The 24605-nt window shown below is 41.5% G+C and overlaps 1 protein-coding gene across 6 annotated transcripts in view; it reads right to left on the bottom strand.

The window, feature by feature from the left end:
- The window catches only part of KSR1 (kinase suppressor of ras 1), a 1687803-nt gene extending 1663833 nt beyond the window's left edge, over positions 1-23970 (bottom strand). For 4 of the 6 annotated variants that reach the window (XM_044054644.1, XM_044054643.1, XM_044054646.1 and 1 more), the window contains exon 1: positions 23297-23970. In XM_044054644.1, the coding sequence (XP_043910579.1) occupies positions 23297-23515 (219 nt within the window). In that variant the 5' untranslated portion in view covers positions 23516-23970. The remainder of the gene's footprint in view (positions 1-23296) is intronic. The other 2 variants (XM_044054645.1, XM_044054648.1) reach the window with 2 other exon arrangements.
- Between the last annotated feature and the right edge of the window lie 635 nt (positions 23971-24605).

Genomic DNA, 24605 nt, shown 5'->3' with positions numbered 1-24605 from the left:
ACGGTAAAAATATCATCTAAAAAACTTCTGGAAATTCTGCATGATCTGAAATACTCATTATTGTAAACAAATCTGTTTTCTCACTCCAGCATGACTATATTTGCTACTAAACCACCACAAGGGAAGCCCATTGTGATTCCCCTCTTTTGAAAATAGCAGGCACCATCAAATCTGTAAAAGTTCCTCACATACATTAATTTGATCCTGATTGACACATTTCCTACATAAATATTCAGCAAACCATTCAATACCAACGTCATGTGGAATCGCACTGTACAAATCTTTAACATCTAGTGTGACAAAAATATCAGACTCTGTTACTCACTGTTGTTAAAAAGGTCCAAGAACCTTTACATAAATCCCTTTCTTCACTCCAAATTCTACTAATTTTTTTTTCCCCAAGCATTGTGCACAAGCAGAAGTCACAGACCCCCTACCATCTACAATAGGTCAAATGGGGGGGGGGGCTTGTGAATATCCTTGTGCCACTTTGGTACACCGAATATTATTGGCACCATGAGTGTATCGATTTTTAAATAATGTAGCTCTTCAATAGTCACTCGTCCTTCAATGAATAAGTCTGGTGTTGGTAATCATGTGAATTTTTGGAGGGAAAAATCATGACATTGAGGAAACCTGATCATGTGATATTTTTGTTCTTATTTAAGGATGTGGGATAAATTGTATTTCTCATGAAGTTTTGTACTGTTTCAAGATAAAATGGCTAATCTTTATTAAAAGTTTATTGGTCTGATCTACACGACTTGAAGTATTTTTGGTTACTCTAAGAACTAAGCCAACAAGAGAATGTAAAAAGGAGATTTTGGCAGATAGGGATGACTGCAAGTAGGGGGTACAGACAGCAGGCAAGACGGGGCTGGAATTTACTAACTGGCAAAGGAAACAAGGCATTGGGAGCAAACAACTAGAGATGGAAAGGTAAAAGAATGGAAAGAAGCAAAGAAGACATTTATATTGCAGACTAGATACTGGTTTTCCTACCAATGATTGATAGATATCGGAATATAGTAAAAGGGATAGGGGTATCCAGAGTGAAAGACCTGCTCTGGTAGAATTTTTAATTGAATCGAGAACAGAAACTGCTGCTAAAAAAGGGAATAATTAGTAGAGCATATATAACTAAGAATCAAAGATGGTTAGAAAAGATTGGGAAGACAGAGTGGATAAGCAATTTACAAAGAAACAATGGGAGGACATATACAGATTTACTATTTTTTTAACTTATTTATTGACATTTGATTACCAGGAAAGTCTGCCTGGGTAGAATCCCATTTTTAGCTGAGGCCTGGGGAGAAAAGCTCCAAATATATGGCTCTCAAATCTACAATATTTTTTATTTATTTATGTCCAGTTTGATTACCGGGAAAGTCCACTGGGCCCAGAGAGGCTGTTTTCAGTGGAGACCCGGGGAGAAAAGCTCCATGAAACAGATTACAGTAAAGATAGAAGTCCAGTACAAATAAAAGTACAAGTACAAATTCACATCAAATAATACAAAGCGTGAGCAACATTGTCCATAGTGGAAAAATATTGTGCAGATACATTTTAACAAATCCACATTGCAAATAGCTTCTGACTTTAACTGAATGTGAGAGATTGTATGGGAATTAGCTATAGAAGGTTATAGACAGCTATAAAGTGCTTAGGAACTCAGGATACCCTCCCAGTGGATTTTGTTAAAAAAGAGTTCTAGGTAGGGAGAATCCAGTTACATTTGCATTTGGAGGAGAGGTAGGTGTAAAGCTGAGTTTTGAAGTTGTTTGTGTTTGACATTGTTGTTAGTGTGGAAGGAAGAGAGTTCCATTTCTTACCTAAGGAGAAGGAGAGGAGAAGTCGTCCAGCAGGACATTTAGGTTTGTGGACAGTAATTAAGTTTTGGTGTTCAGATCTGAGAGTTCTATTTATGTGCTGGAGTGAGCTGGAGGAAGTCCAGGTAATTTGTGAATTCTAACCAGTTGAGGGACTGGAGGGTAACACAGTGATGACTGGAATGTTTGGCTTTGGTGGCAAATTTAGAAATTTTGTTATAACAGTTTTCAAGTTTGGAAGTGATGGAAGAGGATAGGTTAGTTAGTAGCAGGGCGCCATACAGAAGGGAGGGAAGGAGGCAAGAGGAGGCCAGAGTATGCCTGGTAGAAGTAGAGAGAAAGTGGTTGTTCCTGTATAGCATACCTAGTTTTTGGTGGGTTTCTCTTTATATTTTGCTGAATATGGATGTTGAACTTGAGGTAGCACTGAGAGAAAAGGTGATTTTGGCACATCCAGATTTCAGTAGTTGAGAAGGCAGTCTGAGTTTTAGACAAGAGTTCAGGGAAGTTAGAGGCAGACCAGACAAGTGTAGAGTCATCTGTATACTGAATGACTTTGGCATTATTCCTAAACAGCATTGGTCTGAGGATGGACCCCTGTGGTACTCCGGTAGGGGTAGGCAAGAAAGGTGAGGTGCCTTTTTTCCATTTCACAGCCTGAAATCTGACAGATAGCTTGAAAACCAGGAAAGAGTGTTTTGGGAGAGATTTATGTTTGAGAGGTGACTTAGAAGGTACTTATGGGAAACTGTATCGAATGCTTTAAAGAGATCTAGGAGCACTGTGGATACCAAGTTCCCAGAATCTCGAACTTGACTGACAGTTTCTAATAATGAGAGTAGAGCTGTTATGGTGCTATGTCCTGGTCGGAAGCCATGTTGGGTAGGGGTAAGAAGTTGTTTTAGTCAGAAAAGGAATAAGTTGGAGGTGGATGCATTTTTCTAGGATTTTGGAGAAAGAAGAGCTATAGGGAGGAAGTTTGAAATGTTAGTGTTTTTGCCTCCTTTGTGGAGAGGAAGAATAAAGGTGGAACACCAGAGTTTAGGGACATAGGATTCCTTTATGGATCTATTAATTAGGACACCAATTGGGAGAGCTATACCATTGGCAGTAGACTTGAGAAAGGAAGAGAGGATGTTGTCAGGTGCATTGTAGCAGGGTTTAAGTTTGGATAGAAGTCTTTTATGTAGTTAGTGGAGACAGGTTTAAGCTCAAACATAGGGGGGAAATTATTTGAGGACTTAGATGAGGTGGAATATAGGAGAGATGGGTCGTTGTTGGGAAAAGTTTTCATTAGAGTCAATATCCGACCTAAAGAAAGAGTTGAATAGTGAGGCTAATTCAAGGTCAGACTTACTTGGGTCTGGACAAGGGTAATTTCTGAAGCCTGGGTTGAGGAGTGAGTTTATGGAGTTCCAAAAAGCAGAGTTTTGAGGATGGTTGGACTGGAGCTTAGTGTAATAGGATTTTTTTTGTCTTTGAAGATTTGTTTTTTTTGCAAAATTATGGAGCTGTGTATATTGGAGAAGGATTTTGGGAAGTTTATTCTTTTGGTGAAGCTTCCAGGATTTGTCTCTTTGATGCATAATTTGTTTTTGTTTCTTTGGTCAGCCAAGGGGCAGTTACAGTTTTTATTCTTTTTTACCTTGGTGGAGCTAGGGAATTTAGAGCATCTAGAAAAGTAGAATTAAAGTGGTCTATGGCTTTAATCGAGTGGAAGGGTTTTTAGAATGTTCCAATTCATTTGTCTGAGATAATTAGAGACGGTTTTGGGGTCAAATTTACTAAGTTTGTGAATCTGAATATATTGATGTTGGTGTGGTTGGGAGGTGGTTGCACAGTAAATGAAAGCTGGGAGGTGGTCACTAATAATCAGGGATGGTGCCAGAGTTGGTAATTTTATTTGGATGGGTGACTAACATCCAGTCAAGAGTGGATCCTGGGGGATTTGTTTTATTGTGTCTGGTGATGGAGTGGGTTACTTGAGTAAAGTTAAAGAGGTTAATGGACAGGGAGGGTATGGGACTGTTGATTTTATTCCAGTCAATGTTTACATCGCCTAGTATGCAAGTTTCAAAGTTAATTTCAGCTGAGGCCCATTGGAGTATGTCTTCAAGGGTTTAGACATTATTTCCGGGTGGGATATAAAGGGCGATGATACAGAGGCTTTTGTGATTATTCATTTTTAATAGACCGACGGTTAGTTCTGCATTGGTAAATTTAGGAATGGGGTTTGGTAGGGGAATTAAGGTAAGTAGACTGGAATAGATTAATGCAACGCCTCTGCCTTTTTTCTTTGGGCGGTCACATCTAAGAGTGTGAAATCCAGAGGGTAGGATTTCAGAGTCAGAGATGTAGGGTTTGAGCCATGTTTCAGAGATGGCTATAATGTCAGGTTGGTTATGACTTAGCCATGCTTGAAACTGATGTGCTTTGTTGTTGAGACTCTGGGCATTGAGTATGAAAAATGTAACAGTACTCTAGGGGGATGAAAGGTTAGAGGAAGGGGGAGGGTAATTGTTATTTGTGGGTGGGTTAGGTCTGGGTTTGGGGTGAATGTCTCCAGCTAAGACGAGGTTATTGAAGGAAGTTATTTGTGTGTTTTGGTTTGGATTTAGGGTATTCTGGATGGTCTAGTATTTGTTTAAGAGTAAGTGTCTTAGCAGTAGTAGAAATAATTTTAGGATTAAAAAGGTACAGAGGAGTGAGCTGAAAGAGAGTAGGAGATGGAAAAGAAATGATTATTTGTGTGAGAAAAGAGGTGGTTTGTGTGGGAGTATGGTAAGGAGTAGAGAGTGGATGCTGATTGGAGGTACAGGAGCTGGGATGGTATAAAGTTGTTAGGAGAAGTAGGAGGGGCATGGGGGTTTGGAGCGTTAGGAACAGTAAGGAAAAAGGTAGTTTAATACGGGAGGATTTGTAGTTGGAGAGAAGAGCTGTGGTGTGAGAGGGGGTAGTGAAAGAGTGATGTATTTAATTAGTGATGTATTTAATTACTGTGGGTGAAAGGAGGGGGAAGGCATTGACAGGATGGTTGACTGTGGGTGAAAGGAGGAGGGGTAAAGAGGGGAAGGCTTTGACTGGATGGTTGTCTTGAGTGGGTGGGGAATGGCATGGCTGAAATAAAAGTAGGAGTAGTGGGGGTGGGTGGAAATTGGGGGCAGGGTAGGGGAGCGGAGTGATCCCGCAGGGCAGAGTGATCCCGCAGGGTGAACAGAGCAGGTAGAGCCAAGGAAAAGGAAGAAAGCCAGCAAAAAGTTATCAGTGAAGCTGAGAACTAGCTCAGAGGTAAGGAGGCACTGGCATAAGGCATTCTGTGTGTGAAAATAGAAGGATGCAGAGGGTTGACAGGGGATAGGAGCTGAAAACAGGGCAGCAGCAGTTTAGTAGAATATAGTAAGTATTAATAGGGCTAAAACAGGGCAGTGGTAAATTAATAGAACAGTTACAGTACTTTTGGCTTGTATTAAAAGATGGGTAGTGGTTGAACAATGCCACCTGGTGGCCTAACTGAGCAAGTACAATGGTAAGCTACAAGCACTCAGAGGAGGGAGAAAGAGCCTAGGAGAGTAAAGGGAGATAACATCTATGGTACACTGCTAGCAAATGCATGCAGGGTTACTATACAACAGTGGTAGGTATAGCATATATTTCTATTTTACAATAGAGTACATGCATATTTAAAGTTGGTTTTTGGGGAGATAGAGGGATTACAGAAGGACTACAGGATCCCTTTAGGGTGAACTTTACAAAAATAGCAATAAGAATCACAAACAAAAACAACACCAGGTAGTACTTACATGCGAGCACACTACTGGGGATTCCTATGAAGCAAGGCAGAAAAGCTAAGTCAAAAGATGGTGCCGTTCTACATCAGGTTTTTTGATACCTCTGTAATTAAGCAAGAGTGGGAGGGAGGTGTACAGGTTCAAGGTGGGGGAGGGAGTAGACACAAAGTTATACAAGGTTGTGAGTCAGAAAAACTGGACTAGGACAACTGCTAAAAAGAAAACAGGAAAACCAAGCTAAGTCAATTCCAGGTCCGTGTAGTGCAGTATCTTCCTAATAACTACAAATCTTATGCTACTAATCTAGTACAGTGTGGTGAAAAGGACCACCAGTTCTACAGGGAAAAACAACTGAAGTATGGGCTGCAAGTACATAGATAAACGTTTTCCAAGAGAAAGTAGTTTTAAGCAACTGACCTAGGAGTACAATAGGAAGAGAAAAATGGGGGGGGGGGCAGTAGCGTGCACATGTATAGTGATAGGGGAAAGAGTCTTCAGTTTAGAGGACAGATTAAATACAACTCTATCATACACTAGTGTAGCTGTGTTCCACCGACGGAGGGTCTCACAGTGCAGGGCAACGAGACAGCCTTGGGTTGACTGGAGGTTGGCCAAGACACAGGATTAAATTTCTGCTGAGGGGAATGTGAGCACACTACTGGGGATTCCTTTGAAGCAAGGCAGAAAGCGAAGTCAAAAGATATTGCCTACTTGTCAAACATATATTGCTATACATCATATAACATATGCAACATTACATAAGATTATTCAGTTCCTGCCTTTTTTAAACAAGAAACATCTTTATTAAACCATCACTTACATTGGCAATCATACATTTATACAAATGAAAACAAAACCACACCATCACAATCATAGTTGCAAGCATTTTACATCACAAACCATAATGACACACTTCCAGTTAAAAATAATATACATCACTTATAATCTATCCAATCTTTTTCATTCAAACATTACATAACTCATTTAAGTCCTGCCACCTTTTAAACCTCATTCCTCCCTTGTATGTATTGTTCCCACAGTTCCCATTTTTCCTATGTAGTTTGCCCCTCCCCTTTTCTAAAGATCTAAATTCCAGTTTTATCTCTGTTGCTATATTTGCTACTTCTAGTATAGCTTTTTAGATTTTGATTTCCATTTTACAATAACCATGCCTAGGCAATTCCAATTCTGACATACCAAAGAAAAATCATCTCCCTCATCAGACCAATCTGCCTACCCAGCATCTCCAACAGCTGTTTGCATAAGTAGTTACATACACCAAACAGACTTCAAAGAATTTTTCCTCAGGCAGATTGCAAATGTTGGAGGTGTAATTGAGAAGAAAGAGATAACTAGGAACATACGTTTTTGGAGTATGCAGAGAATTAAAATCTGCCAGCTTAAGTATTCTGTCACAAGTAGTGAATGAGCAAATGGGCATAACTATGAAAATGATCCCTATGAGCTGGGATACAGGATCTGATTGCCAAGATATAGTAAGGCATTGTTAAGTTTAATTCTAGTGGCTGCCAAAAAAAGCAGTTACTAGAAAATGGAAATCAAAGTCTAAAGCAAGTGTATATGAAGTACTGAATATTGAAAAATCACAATGGAGCACTCGTGGAAATCTCGACCTTATAAACACAATAATCCACCCTGGTCACACTACTGTTTTTACTGAACATTCTACTTTTGTATTGATTGGTTTGGGTTGCTGCCACTTATTGGAGTACAGTGTGGAATAAACTTTACTCATTCAACTGTTTTGAACTGTGATCCACCATTTCCAAGGTGGCATGGCTGATTTTGACCAGGGTGGATTATTGTGTTATGAAGTACTGAATATTGTAACAGAGATAAAAAAGCTGGAAATTGGATTCTTAGGAAAGGAGCAAATTACATAGAAATAAATGGAAATTTTGTTAATGTATGCATGTATGTGTATGTCTTAAGTAATATTTAACAAAAGTTAAAAAACAAGAAATAAAATGTACTAATTTTGAGATTTTAGTATGTTTGCTTCTGTAAAGCATGTTTAGTCTGTGCCATAATCCTGACTTCCAGTTTTATTTCTTGCAGACTCGGTAATGTATTTCAGCTGGGTGTGTCTTTCTGCCGTTTAATGTTCTGTACCGATTTATTTCTTCTTATGAACAAATGCTAAAATACTTTAAAGTGATTTTTCTGTGACGGGTCTCTCTGGATGATTAGTCATTTTTTTTTTTTTACTGCAATTTGTCGTTCTAAAAAGGATGTTTTAGGGGCCTTATGCAAAAATAACAGACCTATTATTGCCTTAGCTTGCCTGTTCAGGTCTGGAGTTTTAGTCTTTCTAGTCTGACTATTTTGTAAACGAACAAACAGCCTAATGCAACACTGCTCAAATGATATACATTCAAATCCCTTACTGCTCATAATTCTTAATGTGTGTGTTGTGCAAGAACAAAATACAGTCTTTTAGCCTAAATACAAAATATCATCAGATCAATACTGTATTATCCAATTGTACTGTCAAACGAACTGCATGTTCCTACAAAACTCTGCAGTAATACACTGGAGCTATAAGCTGGCATCCGCTTAAAATGTAAATACAGTTATCACACATCATGATTGTAACTAGCAAAGGACATAGTAAAAAGGAAAAGCAGGTAAGAAAAATCCAGGATAACAGGACATACTCCATACGGCTCTACTTGTCTACTCATCCTACTGTGGAACAAATACAGCACTACAACAGAATAATACATGCACAAAATTAAGAAATGAATGGTTTAAGCTGTTACGTCAGGAATAATGGAAAAGAATGTGCAGTGGTGTGGGACAACGGCATTTTTTTTTTTTTGCAGCATGACAAAAAACACCTCATATATACAGGCAGTGGGCATAAAAATGCACTGAATGAGTCTAAGCATGAGCTGATGATATCAAAAGATTTAACAGTTATGCCTGGGAGTAACTGTTCTTCATACCGTTCACTGCTACAGTAGCCTTAGCTATATGGGTAGATAACTATAGCTAAATATATACGAGAGGTTGAAGTAGAAGGGTCAAGGTGACCCTTTCACAATGGTCCTTGCAAAACGATCTAGACCTAGAAAAGGAATCAAGCTTATAGTCCTTCATAAATGTACATACAAAGGACCAATTAACAGTTTCTAGAATCCAACCCTTTCCAAAAAAACACAGAAGAAGCCAAGGTCCTTGTAGAGTGGGCCCTGACCCTGCTTGGAATAGACTTGTCATGGTGAGTATAACAAAAGGTAATAGTCTTAGAAAACCATCTGGAAAATAGTCTGTTTTGACATAGGTTGTCCCTTCTTACCTTCACAAAAAATGAACAATTGCTCCTCAGGTCTGAAAGATTTGGTTCTGTCAAGGTAGTACGCGAGTTGCCTGTGGACATCCAATGTACAAAGTATCCTTTCTCCCTCATTTTTTGGTACAGGAAAGAAAACTTTTAGTTATGTACTCACCATAACTTTTCATGTTTTTGGATCATCTCTACGCCTACATTGACTGATGGGGGTTGGAGCCGATCTCTCTCCGACTCGCTTATGCCAGGCGAAGTCTCTTATTCTTCTTATTGGCTACTACTATATCCCCAGATGCACCACCACCAGTCCCCCAGATCTGTTTTGTCGCACACAGCACACACGCGCCCCCTGCTTATAACATCGCGTCATGAAAAACAAGATAAACAGTAGAACTCAAAACCGTTCAATCTCTTCTCCTCAAGGCAGGGAGGAGGGTGGAGGTTAGGGATGGGAATGTAATGGATCCCAAACATCTGAAGTTATGGTGGTATGGTGAACTAATATATGTGTGATCTATCTAGCCTACATTCTGACTGATGGGACAGCGTCCCTAGCACAATCCTGTCCTGGGTGGCTCACTGGAAAACACTCACCGTGCCGTGGAACCAAAATGATGCTGCCCTTTAGATGCCACCCAATCAATTTATGAAAATATAGTGGGAAATGAAGTGGACCAACAAATATAGCACATAGCTCGCATCTCGATATATGGAGCTTGAATGAAAAGCTAAGCCAGTAAGCCAGCCCTGGTAGAGTGAGCTTTGATAGATGTGTTAGAAGCTTATTATTAGAAGAATAAGCCCCTGAATTATACAATCTCTAATCCATTTTTAGATGTTTAGTTTTTGAATTTATTTTTACATTTTTTTGACACAAACTGGAACACAAACTTGCTGAGTGAATTGCTGAGTCCTGTCCTCCTGTCTAAAACAAAAAATTAATTTGCTGTGGTATATTCTGGATCATTGGAGCTTCTTCTGGGAAATTTTGGGAAGAAAACTGTGGAGACTCTACAGAGATTGGACAGAGAGATGGGACAAAGGATGGACAGATGGATGAGTGATACTATATCCTACTCTATCCTTGTGTAAATAAAAATGCGTGCGGTGGTTTGATAGACAACAGATGAAGCTAAACTCTTCTTGAAGCAGAAGCAATTGAGAGAAGGCATCAAGACAGATATTTCATGTCGATTTCAGTTTCCAAAGGAAGGCAGGGAAGCACGAAGCACCAAATCAAGGAAGGATCAGAAAATGATGAAAAAAATGGGGGATGAAGTACTTTATAATAAAGTTTTTGCATAGTCTATTGCTCATCAATGGAGGATCCATGGATTAAAAGGATTAGAGTTGTGGTTAGATAACTATAGAGACAGACACAGAGTGAAGATCAGAAGATAAACAGAGATAAAACAATTTAAACACTTATTAAAGGGTTTCGGAATAGGGTGTTGGTTCTGGAGCTGACCTCTATGTAAGATAGCAAACCTCTTCCACTCTTAGTGTCTTGGTGGTGGGTGGTGGGGTTATGGTGTGAAATAACTTCCGGGGCTTCTATGTGACTTCTGACTAAAGTCGGTAGGAATGTGAGAGACGCAAGCTGTCAACGGTCAGGAGTGTGCTGCTGTCAACTTCAGTGATGGATGACGCAGTCGAGAGGTTAGATCTAAGATCAGAGAGATCGTCCACCGCATGTTTTTTTTTTAGGGCATGTTTTTCAGGTAGAGGCCCAGTATGGAGCAATCAGTATCATTGTGGACCCCAGGTGAGAAGCTTTTTGAACTTTTTTAGAGAGAATTGGAAGGAAGAAAAGGAGAAGTAGCCCTGTTTGCCAAAGTTGTGCTAGCTCATCCCATACCTACTTCCCTCTTCCCTGAGTGTGGAGAGAAAGAACCTTTTACTGAATTGTTTAGTGGTGTTGCAAGTAGGGAGCCCCCATCTCCCATCTCCTGAAAGCAACCTGAGCTACTACTGTGATTTTAGGGGGAGGGAGTGAGGAGAGGAGGTGTCCTGCTCAATCTGTCTGCAAAAATATTTGATTTTCCATTTGGGTCGCTGTGAAGTCGCGCTGGTAGTAACAGCCCATTCCCCCACCCCCATTGGCCTCTCTGCAAGAGGAGTAAGATCTGGTCCCTCCTTGTTGTTTACCATACCAGACGACATGTTGTCTGTGTGGTGTCTGTGGCTGGCCCTTGATGCCTGAGGGAGAACCTTGTGTGACAGAAGTAGGGACCTCATCTCCACACATTCCCACAATAAAGAAGGAGAGAGGAGAGGAAGATCTACCAATGAAACCTGCCCAGACAATGCCCACCCCATCCCCCCCCCCCACTGTGTCTGAGGGGCCACTGGAGGAATAACAAAAGGACTGAGGGAATAACAAAAATTGATTGCAGTACCAGCGAAGGGTCGTTTTGACATGTTTCTGTAATTATAATGGGAATGATTGAGGGAAGGTCCTGAAAGAGGTTTGAGGAGAACCCTGAACTGAAAGATTGACCATGTGCAATCTTCTGAGAAGAAATCATGTAGAACTTGCCAGAGGAACTAAGAGAACCGTGGCAGACATGGACCTTCCTGGGGCTAGGACTGGATCTTGAGGGGGCCAGGGCTTGAAATCAGGGCTTTGTTTGGGATCTTGTAAGAAGTGGAAGAAAAGCAGAGTCAATCTTCTTGAGCTATCTCTGCTCCTAGCTGAGAGGCAGCCTGACAGACTTTGAAGAACTGAAGCAATGACCAATGGTGGCTTGAAGATGTGGGCTTCGAGATGCTGGGTGTGAGAGGGTGTGGTGGCTTTAGATAGGGAGGTGGTGGTCCAGAAAGGCTTTGGTCATCAGGATACTCCTGAGGTGAGACAACACTCAGGTCACAACTGAGGTGATGACAGCTTTGGGCAGAGTGACAACACTGGGGCAACACCCTGGGTGGTGGGACCAAGGGCAGAAATGAAGGTGGAAATGAATGACTGTAGATCCTGGGCTGAGCGGCGATAGATCCTGGGAGATAATTGAAGTTCCCCTGTCATTTGGAACATCCCACATCCAACAGGCACATCAGGAATGGGGGTCCATGTTTGGATTTTGGATTTGTTGGATTGACCATTGGTTTTGGTTGAAATTGTCTGCTAATGCCTGTCTTTTCCCCAGGTCTTTTGTTTTTGTAATCTTCAAATCTTATCTAGTTCCCGTGATCGGATGTGGGAGGTCTGGTCGGGCTTTACTTTTTTCTAGTTTTTCAATTTCTAGGGACTTGCAATTTCCCCTGACTGGGGGTGGGGGGTCCGGGATTTTTGGGATGGGGGTCCCATGTGTGTGAATTGGATGGCCTCATTGCCTCGGCAATGCACGAGCACCCCCAGTGTGATGAGTGCCAGCAAGGTTGCACGTGGGTAGCTGCACCCGCACGGCACGTGCTTGCAGGGCGGGCAATCTGGGGCCATCTGTGTGTGAGGTGGGAGGCTGAAGAGAAAAAACCTCCCGTCCTCTGAATCCAGATTGGAATCTTCTCTCTCAGGAGCCCTCTGCCTCTGGAAGGGGAATCTTCCTGCCTCTGAGGAAAACCTTCTGTTCTAAAAGGAAAAGCACAGAGGACCCTGTTGGGGAAAAATCTTCCCTCCCTCTTTGAATAAAGGATCCCTCGAGGGATAGGAATACTTGAGCTGACCTCAACAGATAAGGTTTCTTTCACCCTTGCTCCGGAGGGAAGAAAGGTAATTTGGGGGGGCAAGGCAAGGCTGAAACACCACGACCCCTCGAGACTGAGAAGCACGTGAAGACGCCCGCATCTCCTGGCACAAGCCAAGAAGAGCGGAGTCCGTCTCCGTGACGCCCACGCTGAGCCGCTCTAGCTCCGCTCTACCTTGAAATTCATGAGATATGAGAGAGTTGGGCCCGAGCTAGAAGAAGCCTGCGAAGCTAGCCACTGGATCTGGGCCTCTGACCTAGCTAGCTCAGAATCTGAAAGCTCTGGAATCACAGCTCTCCAGCGACCAGACTCTGAAGAGCCCTGTAAAAGACCTTAAATAATTCAGAGAACCTAGGGAAAGCCCGCTGAGGGTAGTCCATGTGCTAGTCAGTACCTGTCCATGCCCTAGACTCCTTATTGAGGATGGGCCGGCGAAGCACTCCTCTGCACGTCCCTGTTGTGTAGCAGATGCCACCACCATGGCATCTACAGCCCGCTGGTTTAGACAGGAACTCCCTGGCGGGGACGGCAAGACTAAATTCCACGGGGCCTGGAAGGGACTGGTTCCCAAACTGCTGAGGGGATGACCCATCAGCAAAGAGAAATCTGGAGCAGAGAACTAGGAGGAGGAGGGACCCACCCAAGAAAGGGCTTAGAGAGACCAGCCTTGAGGAGCAGACTCATCTGCAGAGAGTTGGATTGTGAGCCATCAATCTCTAATAAGACTCTAAGGACGACTGTCTGCAGACTTCATCAGATCCCTTCCTGGGGACCCCTCTGCCAGATGCCAGGAAGAACGGTGATGATCCTCAGAGTTCGAACCCTCTTCCTCATGCCTCGAGGGCTTCTCTAACTTATCCTCTGACAGGAGGGAACCAGAACCCGCGGGGAGCCCAGGAAGTGGGGCCCAGACCCCTATGGACAGGGAACTGCCTATGGACACAGAACTGCCCAAAGACCCAGACCCCCACAGGAGAGAAGGCCGAAAGTCCCCAGCCGCACTCCCTCACTCCAGGCCAGTCCTCCGTTAGTCCTGGGGACCCCAAACCCACCGTCCCACACAGCAGAAGCGGCTGGGATCCCCAGAAGGAAGAGAAGCACGGAGGCCACACCGAGAGGTGGAGAGAGGCACCCGCGTCCGGGGTCCCCCGGTCCAGTCCAGGTCGCCGCCGAGATGGAGGCCTGGACCGGGTTATGCGTGCCGGGTTGTGACTAAGGCCAAGACTGGGCTGGCCAGCACAAATTCCTGGGCACCTGGCGACCCCGGAGGGCAGGGGGCAAGGAGAGAGTAGCCAATGGCTATCGGCTCCGAAGCCACTTGGGTGGTCTTGACACAGATTAGGACAACTGGAGACTGGAACTAGGGGACTGGCTTCTTCTTTGGAGCGAAGGACTATCGAGGAAAAAGGATGATTGACCCGAGGTTCGAATACCCCTAAACCGGCGCGGGTTCGAGAGGGGGACCCGGCTGGGGAGCTCGTCGAGTATGGGCCACCCTTCGGGCTGACGAGGTCACTCCAGTCGCTAGGTCTGGCGGCGCCGGAGAGGCCGGCTGAGGAGGAAGTTGCCAGCCGGCAGCAGAGACGCCAGCAGCCCGAACACGACTCGCCTCCGCCCAGCCAGAGATCTGAAGCCAGAGGGAGGAGGACTGGTGAGTGAGTCGGCCGGCGTGGCGTTTTTCCAGGCTGCCAAGTCCCTTGGAACTGAGAGGAGAGATTCCGGATCGTTTTCCGTTTAGATCCCTTTTAGAAGGGATTTCCGGCCTCTGCTGGGGAGTGCCAGGAGGGGATTGGGAAGAAAAGTTTCTTCAAAGGGAGGAGGTCTTTATTAAGCCTTTAGAAAACTTTAAGAAACAGTTCCATGACTCTTACAGGAAAAAAATAAACCTGCCAAAGAATAAACACAAGAGACATTTTCACCCATTTTTTGTGAACAGAGAAAGTCACAATTTGTGATTGACATGAAAAACACTGACTATTGCATTTTTTTTCACCAAACTGCCTATCTTCTGAGACATTATGACCACTATTGAATAAATTTCTGACAATAAAGAACAACACTAGAAACACAACGAAATAACTTGACTCACAAAATCACCAATCCTAAGGATTTTAAACAATCCGGAACAACAATAAAAAAAATTGGGAATCTACACAACCAAAAGGTAGAAGAAACTCAGAACTGAGAAACACAAAACACTACCGAACAAACTGAAAATTAAAATCACGCCCAAAAAGCAGAAGTTTCACAAAAAAAAACAAAAAACTCTCCAAGCTACACAGAAAGCCGTCAAAATGCTCAGCCACAGCTTTATGCAAAGACCTGACATTCGTACGGAAAAAAAGTAAATTAATATACAGCTTGGTACCAGGTGGCGAGACCATAGCTCAGCCAATTAAGCTCAAGCGAGAGAAGTAGGGGTGCTGTAGAAGTGGGCAGCTATGATGTAGATAACATCAGGGAGGTGGATAGTTTGGTTTAAAGGAAACTTGGACACCACTTTAAGCATAAAAGAAAGATTAGTTCTCAAAGAAACCTTGTCCTTGTGGAAAATGAGGTAGGGTTGAATCACTGTAAGAGCTAGCAACTCAGATAACCTTCTTGCAGAGGTCAGAGGTCAGAGCAATCAAAGTAAAACTGTTTTCCATGTTAAAGAACCTCATATCAGCCAAATTAGCTGCTTCAAATGGAATAAGTATAAGTTTCTCTAACAAAAAATTAAGATTCCCAAGGAGGGGCCACCGATTTACTTGAGGGCCACTTAGGCAAAACCCCCTTTCAAGAACATTTTGACATGTGACTGCCTTGGAAAAGGAGGATCCATTGGCAGACATGTTGAAACGGCCAATAAATGAACCCTGATTGTGGAATAAAACATGACATAGGATAGCAACTTACACATATATTGTAAAACCAGAGAAACTCCGAATGGGTGATGGTTATGTTGTTCACACCAACTAGAAAACCTCTTCCATTTTCGATCATATGGCTTTCTAGTAGAAGGCTTTCTTGCCTCCATTTTTACTTGCTGCACATCCTCAGAAGACAAGTGCCTAAAAGGAATCAAGACCCCCATCATCTCGGCAGTCAGTTGAAGACAACTTATGTCAGGCTGTATTAAACACCCTTGTTCTTGTGTAAGCAGATCCATTCTGTTTGGAGGGCTGCGATAATTCCCCCAGCCCATTTCCAAAAGAAAAAAAGGGAGAACCATGGTTGCCTGGGACAAAAGGGAGACACCATAATGATCTTGGGGTTTTCCTTCTGAATCTTCAAAAAGTACCCTGGATATTAGTGGAAAGGCACACAGGAACATTATTGCCCAAAGAAAGGGAAAGAAAAGGCATCTGTCTTCCAGGCCTTCTTGTATGGAGTCCTACACCAAAATTTTGCCAGTTGATTGAAGGCAAAGAGCTATACTTGAGGAACTCAGTTGTATGTATCAAATCTTTGAAGACCCCAGATCTAGTTTCCATTCATGAGGGTCTGCCTTTGCTCTGCTTAGCTTGTCTGCCATACAATTTTGCTCTGATGGAATGTAGGATGCCTGTAGAGCGGCACTGCGATGTAAAGCTATATCCCAAGCCAACATGGATAGTCTGTAAAGGGGGTACGACCTGGTTCCCCATTGTTTGTTGATGTACCAAATCACTGTGGTATTGTCTGTAATCACTTGAAGAGGTCCTGGGGACCAAGAATTTCAGAGAACAGAGTGCCTTGATCAGGGCAAGCATCTCCTCGACATTTATGTGCTTGTGTCTGTCCTTGGTGTCACACATCCCCTGCACTTTTACAGCTAATGAAACTGCTCTCCATGCAAAATCTGAAGCATCTGTGGTGACTGACTGCTTTGGAGCAGGAAGGGAGAAGGGGAACCCTTATCTGTTGTCTCTACAAAGTGATTTCTCTTCCGACAAACCCCAGTAGTGGGATTTGAAAAGATAAAGGGTGTTGGTGGTGGGACCAGCAAGATTTCAGATATCACTGTATCTTTCTCATATAGAGTCTTGCCAGGGGAATCATAGGAATCACAGAAGCATGAGACTCAACACCCTGAGGTATTCTCTTGCAGTTAAAGTTGGATTGGAAAACCTTAGACATAGACCTAAATACAGATCTGTTTTTTTCCTGTAGAAGAAAAGTTCTTTGAACTGCAACAGGGGACTCAAGAAAGAGTTCTGAATGTTCTCTTGGAATCCCAGCTGTGCAAGAAACTGTCACCCAAGAGAGAGAGATTCCTGAGAGTTGAAAGACTCTGCAAAGATATGCAAGTCATCCAAATACAGAAACGTGTGGATACCCTGTAACCTGCAATGAGCTATAATTGGAGCTACACACTTTGTGAACACTCCTGGTGCAGTAGATAGTCCAAAGGGTGAGGCTGACAACTCATAATGTGATCCAGACAAACAAAACCATAAGAAATGCCTGAAGTCTGAATAAGAATGTGATGATAAACATCTTTTTAAGTCTAGTGGCATCAGCCACAAACTTGAAAGAAGAAAGGCTTCACTTTGTGATGTGGCATCATTTTGAATTTGGGCATTATTACAAACATGTTTAGGAAAGAAAGATCCAGAACTGATCTCAAAGCATTTTCTTTTTTTTGCAGCTAGGAACATCTTCGAATAAAACCTCTTCCCCACCAGGAAGAAAGAACTGGTTGTATCACTCCTTGGGACAGCATGTGACGAACAGCAGGTAGAAATGAAACAGTCTGATCTACAGGATGAAGAATGACCCCATGGAAAGGAGGACTTTCCCACCACTGCTATCTGTAACCCTGAACAATTTTCATAACCCATTTGTCTGAAACAATCTGTTAAAGATGAAAATAGAGATTCAGACTTTCTGGAAGAAAAAATGGCCAGATGGGAGGGAGTCACAAAGTAAAAAAATTGCCAGAGTGGGAGGGAATCACAAAGTCTCTTGAATAGTCTTTCAGACTTGTTGAACTGTCCTTCGTCTTGAGAGGTTTGAGACTTCTTTTTGGAACTTCCTTGCCACCTCTTCTTAAACATCTCTTTATCTGAATTCTGTTGAGACTGTATTTATTTTTGTCAGAATTGAATGAGGAGAAGGAAAATCCCTTGGACAATTTGGAAAATGAGGGTAGAAAAATCTTACAGATTCCCTGCATCCGCTTGCCTCTCATCACACATTTTGATCACTTCTGCAGCAGAGGGGCCAAACACTAAATCTCTACCCAAGGGAGAATTTTAAATCTCATTTTTACATTACCTGGAAGGTTCTGAGAATACAGCCAAGCAAACCTCCCTAAAAAAGTACCAGTGGCCACAGCCCTGGAAGTAGTATCAATGGACTCATACACACACTGCAAACAATGAGTAGTGACCTGTGCAACAGGAGAAACTAAGTTATTTAAAGCAGATTTTCTTCACAGTAGCATTTCTCATAGTTTCACAGATATCACAGAGTAAACCTTACCATATGAGCGTCACAATTTAAAATTCTGAAATTCAAAGTTGCAGAGGTATACACTTTTTTTTACACACCTATTGGATTGCAATGAACTAAGTGCTAAGCAACAGAGGAGTCAATTAAGACTACAGCTGCTGGGTCAGCTTTGGGAATAGTGACTAAAAATGTGAAAGAATGAGGAACTTTATACATCCTGTCTTTTCAGGGACAGTTGGCTGACTAACAGGAAAATTTCAAGCAGCAAGACACACATCCTATAAAGAAGACAGGAGAGGAGAAATGGGTGAAGGTTCTGGAAAATCCTTCCATAACAGCTCATAGTATTTTCTGAGGAACAGAGAAACCTAGTGTTCTCCCATTGAAAACAGTGGAACATTCTAGCCAGGTTTGCCAGATTTCTGACGGGCCAGGTAGGGACAAAAAAAAAGGTCTTTAATGCGAAACATCCCAGTTCCGCATTAAACACTATTAGCTTCGTGTTTGGCGATTTTTGATTGGCCTGTATACGGGCCAATCAAAAAAAAATAAATAATCACACAGTGAACCCTCTTCTGTTCAATGCAGAATATCAGGCAGTTCCACATTAAACAGAAGGAACTTTGTTTTGCGATTTTTTTTTTTGATTGGCCCATATATGAGCCAATAATAAAAAAAAAAAACAGAGGATGTTTCGCCAGGATTTTAACCAGCAGTGTGGGACTCAGGATTAGGCTGCTGATCCTGGGACAGTCCCGCTCAAATGGGGATTTCTGGCAACTCTGATTCTGGCAATTGTCTCAAACAGAGAGAATCAAAATTCGAGCGCTCCAAGGGATAAGCCAGTAACATTTCACATAACATGTTCAGATAGAACATTTTTTTCCACTATCTGCTACATGGCAATAATATGCTGAGAAGAACTTCCACACCATGGATGGGTAATCATGTTAAAAATCATAGTTTGTGTTTTATAAAGATCTTCCCCTTTGCACTGACCTCGCTCCCCATTACGATCAGACACAGCTCATGTAAGTAATAAAGACCTGCATACCAATCCTGTAACACACACCCCTCTCCTACGAATCACTGATTCATACCATTCTTTAATGAGACAAACATTATACATTTGCTAATCACATACACTACAATCAAAAGAATGAAAGACATTTTAATGATGGGTTTCAGAGAGACGAACATATGCCACTGCCCTGCAAAATGCATACTCACTGGTCTGTTGTCATATCAAATGAAATCTGCACTGCACTGTATAAATTATAACAGAGAGCTTCTATGGTTTATAAACAATGATACTACAAACAAGATATCTAGAAGCTACTGATACCGTCAGTTGGACTGCCCCAAAATCATCACACCAAGTCTGCACACAGGTGTAACTGGGAATTTAATTATAGTACTACAACATCTTGAGGATCAAAAATGCAGTACTGCAAACTTCACGCAACGTGAAGACAGTAAATTAAAATGATTTAACATGCTCTTTCTATGAAATAAATAGTCTAATTTTAACCATCTACACACATTATGCCCTAGCAATATACTCTGCAATTTGGTTTGTAAATTATGTAAAGGAAAAAAACATCTTGTTCCACAAAGCGAAAAAATGGATCAATGTGTATAATACAGAAAGAATGTTTTGCATAAAAGTGTTAAAAATACTCAGATCTTTTTCCCCAAATACCTTAAAACACTATTTCTGTTAAATTCAGTCTAAAATGCAAAATTCAGCACTGAAGTATGTTAATACTGTTAGAGTCGACCTCAAAAATAATCCCAACAAATAGCAAAAACAAAAATGATTGTAGCTATTAGCAAATACAAACGATAAAAATGCAATCACCAACTGAAAGTCTGAAAATATACTCAAACTGTATGTACCGTCCTGTTATATCTGCCCTGTAATCTCTATAACAGCTTGACGCTTGTATAATAGCAATGCATTTATAACGATCATCAAGCAACATATGCAGAACACTATATTCACAATGTCTTTGCAAATGTAAAAATGTACAGTTAACGTTGCTTGCCTTGAGGCTCAGGTTGTGGTTGAAAAGGATCTCTGAACTAGCCTACTTAAAAACAAGCAAACAAACAAAACAAAATTATATGGACTGTGGGGACCACTGCCTGTATGTTAACTATTTGACCAAGTAACCCAATAGTCCATAGGATTTCAAAGCAAAATCACCTCAACATCCAGGGCTCAGATAATTAAATCCAAACACTAATTCAGGCAACATACTTCTTCGCTACAATACTTACCTATGAACCCATATCACTGCAGTGGCTCTGCTGGACAGAGGCGCAGGGAACTAATGGCTCTGCTGGACAGAGGCGCAGGGAACTAATGGCTCTACTGGTCAGAGGCACAGGGAACTAATCTAAGGAGTGGTGAAAGCAAACACACTCTGGCTAGGCTTATAAATGCCCTTGGGCAGATAGGTTCATAGGTAAGTACAAGGCTATGAATAAAGATCACTTAGTGCTGAAGCCTGAATCTTGCATCATCCTGTGACAAAAAATGTACCATATCTTTATGGGCAGTAACAGTCTGTAAAACTAGTTAAAAAAAAAAACACTTGTTGGCCATTGTTATCTTTCCCTTAACAATAGAAAATTGGGTAAAATCTGGGTAAAACTGACTAGGCTTGCATGGGCCATTAGCCTAGCAATCTCCTATGAACCTACAAAAGAGATAGGACTCACAAAGAAAACTGAGAAATTACATCATAAGTAGCATTAATACATTCCAAAACAAGGCTGTAGACTGCTTTAAGTCAAACTACTCTCAAGTCATTTAATTTAGAAAAGTAACTAAAGCAAGTGTGTAGAAGAGGCATATACTTAAAGATGATCCACCTTTGTGGCCTCTCTCAGTCAAATAATTTTAATGAAAATTCAGAAATATCCATTTACAGTTGTTTGCTTTTATTCCCTCTCCCCACTCATACAAATCAAGTCCTTTATTTTATACTACTTTCAGTAGTTTACAAGGCAAGTGAATTGCTCTGTGAACCCCCCCCCCCCCGTGGCAAGATCCACGCAGGCAGAAACAGATCAACAGTGTAACATTTAAAACAGAGTGACAACAGAGCATATACATGACAAAGAAACCTCATGTATAAAGATACAAAAAACAAGTTACAAAGAGGCAATAAACTGCAATGTGCAAGTAACATTATGCCTCAAGTGCTGAAAAATAATGAACAATACGTGAAAAGCAGTAATAAAGGAGACATGAAGAAAAAAAGACAACATATAAGCCTTAAAAGTTTAGCTTAACCACAGTACATGTAAATTGGTATCAGTAAACAAATAAGAAGGGGGCTAAAACTGCTCTTTGATATACCCATGAAAACAGTGCCAGTTTCAGTTTGTGCATTAAACCCCAACCTTCTGAATTTTCCATATGAAAGATCTTTTACAGCAATAAATAGTCTTGACAGAGAAGTCACAGAAGTATAATTTTTTTAACAATACATGGTGATCAACAGTCAGTCTCAAAGTGTATTTTGGTCACATTATCCAGTTGCTGGCCACAGCCCCATTGTCAGCAAAGTTTAAAGATATAGAAAAAGTAACGATAGGTTGATCAAGATCTTTTTTAACAAGTCCATCATGTCAGCAGTAATCAATTCTTTACTAAAACTGACAGATAAGATGCAATATTTCTTCAGCAATAAGGTAGGCAAGTCACCTGAAAAACTGCCATTCAGAAAGGGAAAGTAAAGAAAAATAAAACATACTGATATCAAAAGACTAAATCCATAATAAAACTCAAAACACTAAAGCGCAGAGGAGGAGACAAAACAGCTCAGTTCTGTGATATCACTTTCAGGAGGCAGATTATGTTGTGGTCTTACAATGTCAGTAACCCAGAAACTACAGAGATCTAAAAAGTGAACTCTGCGAGATACATGGCAGTCATCTTATTACTCTCCAGAACTTGCTCTCTGCATAGGTCATCAATTATTAAATTAGAGCATTGTTAACTGCACTTGTTCAATGTATTACAGGACAGTGACAGCAGACAGGCCTTACTTTCCACACATCCTCACAAGCATACTGTAAGCATTCAGACTTCACTTGCTACACAGACTTAAAAAGACTCAACTCATACAGCATATTATGAGAAGCTTAGAAATGGCACACTTGAACTGCTCTGCTTCAAATAGCAACATTTCAAAGATTCTTAAGTAAATCCCTTAATCGCTGTATGGACGAGGTCTGCATGCTGCAAGCGGGGCATCATTCTAGGCCAATTAAGAAGGCAACAACAGATGAATAAATAGCAAGCACACTCAACTCACATAACACAAATCATGACAGAAGAAAATGCAGAATAATGGTGCACTGCAGCTTATATCAGACTAGCAAAGAAACTTCTGTCTCTTCCTGGTCCCAGCAGAATAATGGTGCACTGCAGCTTATATCAGGCTAGCAAAGAAACTTCTGTCTCTTCCTGGTCCCAGCAGCTTCATGCCTCCTTCCCACTCTTCCTGCTCTCAGATTCCATAAACCCACAATATACTTTACATTGTGTTCAAACTAAAGCTCCAATTCTCAGCAAATTTTACCACATACAATCTCTGCAAAAAGTATTTAGTGGACACACCACTATCAAACTCAATAGTCGTTTATGTCCCTCCTGGGTCAAAGTCCTATCAGTTTCCTACCCTGACTATGAGACAAGGAATTGACCAAAGTAGCATTTCACTCTTCTATATCGATATAAATGCATTTGCTTAAAATCATGAGAAGCTTTTTTTTTCGGTTACAATCTTTAACATATTTTAAACTGTGTTTGCATTCATTTTCCTTTTGTCGTAAAAAGCGAAAATAAAAAAAAGTTTAAACGGAACGTACTGACTGACTACAACGTTACATTAAATATACATAAACAATTAGCTAAGTTTTATTAATTATGTAAAGCACTTCTGAACCGTGATCACAGTGAGCGCACAGCAAACATAGATCAGTAACACCATTTAAATGTATGTATTCTAACTCAGGCTGCTGCCACATTAAAACACTACTGGTACAACACTTAAAAACATCTAAAAATGTTTTGGAAAGCAAGGCTGCACTACAGATGACAGTTCCGCAACATTATAGTCTGGAGACCACACAGCAAACGGATTAGTTAAGCGCTCTTGACCTATGCTTAAACAGGACTGAGACTTCGTATAATTCAGGAGGAAGGTTCCCACCAATCATTTTGCCTCCTTGCAGGTGGTCCTTACCTCCAAAGTCCGGATCTCCTGCTGAGTGAGGTCGTTGGACGCTGCGCACTTTGTCCGGAGTCCTTGCAGGCTGAAGAGACAGATGTCAACCATGCTCTGGATAAGTTCGCACTGCTGCACCGCAGCAGCGGCCAGACTCGGGACGCCACCGCCACTGCCCCTCGTCGCTGCTTCACTGCTCTCAACCATGTTTTCGCTTCGGACCAGCGCTTTATCCATGCCTCAGCATCGGGGATAGAGTTCCAGGGTCGGAATAAGAAAGATTAAATGTGAAAAATTCCCACTTCAAAAGTTGTTTTCAGGGCAGGGAAAAAAAAAATTCCACCAGTTAACCTAAAGCAAGAAACACACGACTTACAAGTTTGACAGCAGCGCCGCTCTCTACACTCTCATTCAGTTCCCCCTAGCTGAGGACTATAGTCAGCTGTTGCTAGGTCAGCTCAGTAGGGCACGCTGGGATGTGTAGTCCTTAGCGTAAAGGGTTGGTGCTATATTAGTGTCTGACCTGAGAAAGCAGCCCGTTTTTTTTCTACAGGCCTTATCAGTAAACCGTGTGATAGAATGTACAAAGTGCGCTGTTTCTTAAAAATGTTATAGCCCCATCCTTCACTCACACCATTACTTTTATTTGTAGTTGAAAAGCTTCCGTCAATCAAGTGCAATGGCTACCAGGACAGCTGTTCCTCCCGAGAGGGGTTGCTGTACACCGCATTTGAAGTGCTGAAATATACGCGTTTACCAATAATAAAGACATAGCTCTCAACCTTCCATCTCCAAAATGAGGAACACTCGCCTTCGTAATGTGGAACAAATGGGCAAAATTTAATGGGTTACTAACAACTTCAAATAGGAAGGTCATAGGATGGTTAAATATGCTGGTTTTACTTATAAAGACGATCCTCAGTTTAATGAATTAATATGATTAATTTCTATTTACCACGGATTTCACTTAAAAAAAACTCGTAACACTGAATGTGTGACAGACTGTTTTAATGTGGAACTTCGAGGAACATGAACTTTTTAAGACCCCAAATGAGGTACGTTCCTCGTAATGAGGTACACTTGAGAGGTATGAAACTGTACTTAAAATTTCCGCTTCTTTGAGCAAGTGTTTTGGGGAAGAATATATATTATTCAACTTATGGAGAAAATATCAAGTTATACATTTTCTTTCTTCTGTATGTTGTACTAGAAGGTCTCACATGTTTAACTGTAAACTGGCATATTATTGATGACTTCTAAGTCACAAAACTCAATGTGCGTAATTATTTTAAAATCTATAGATGCATTTTCCAAAATAACGAATTCT

Source organism: Protopterus annectens, chromosome 13.part0, assembly GCF_019279795.1.
Source record: "Protopterus annectens isolate FY-2018-M chromosome 13.part0, PAN1.0, whole genome shotgun sequence".
Lineage (NCBI taxonomy): Eukaryota > Metazoa > Chordata > Ceratodontiformes > Protopteridae > Protopterus > Protopterus annectens.
Note: the sequence above shows the minus strand (reverse complement) of the source record. Positions and strands in the feature narration are given on the sequence as shown.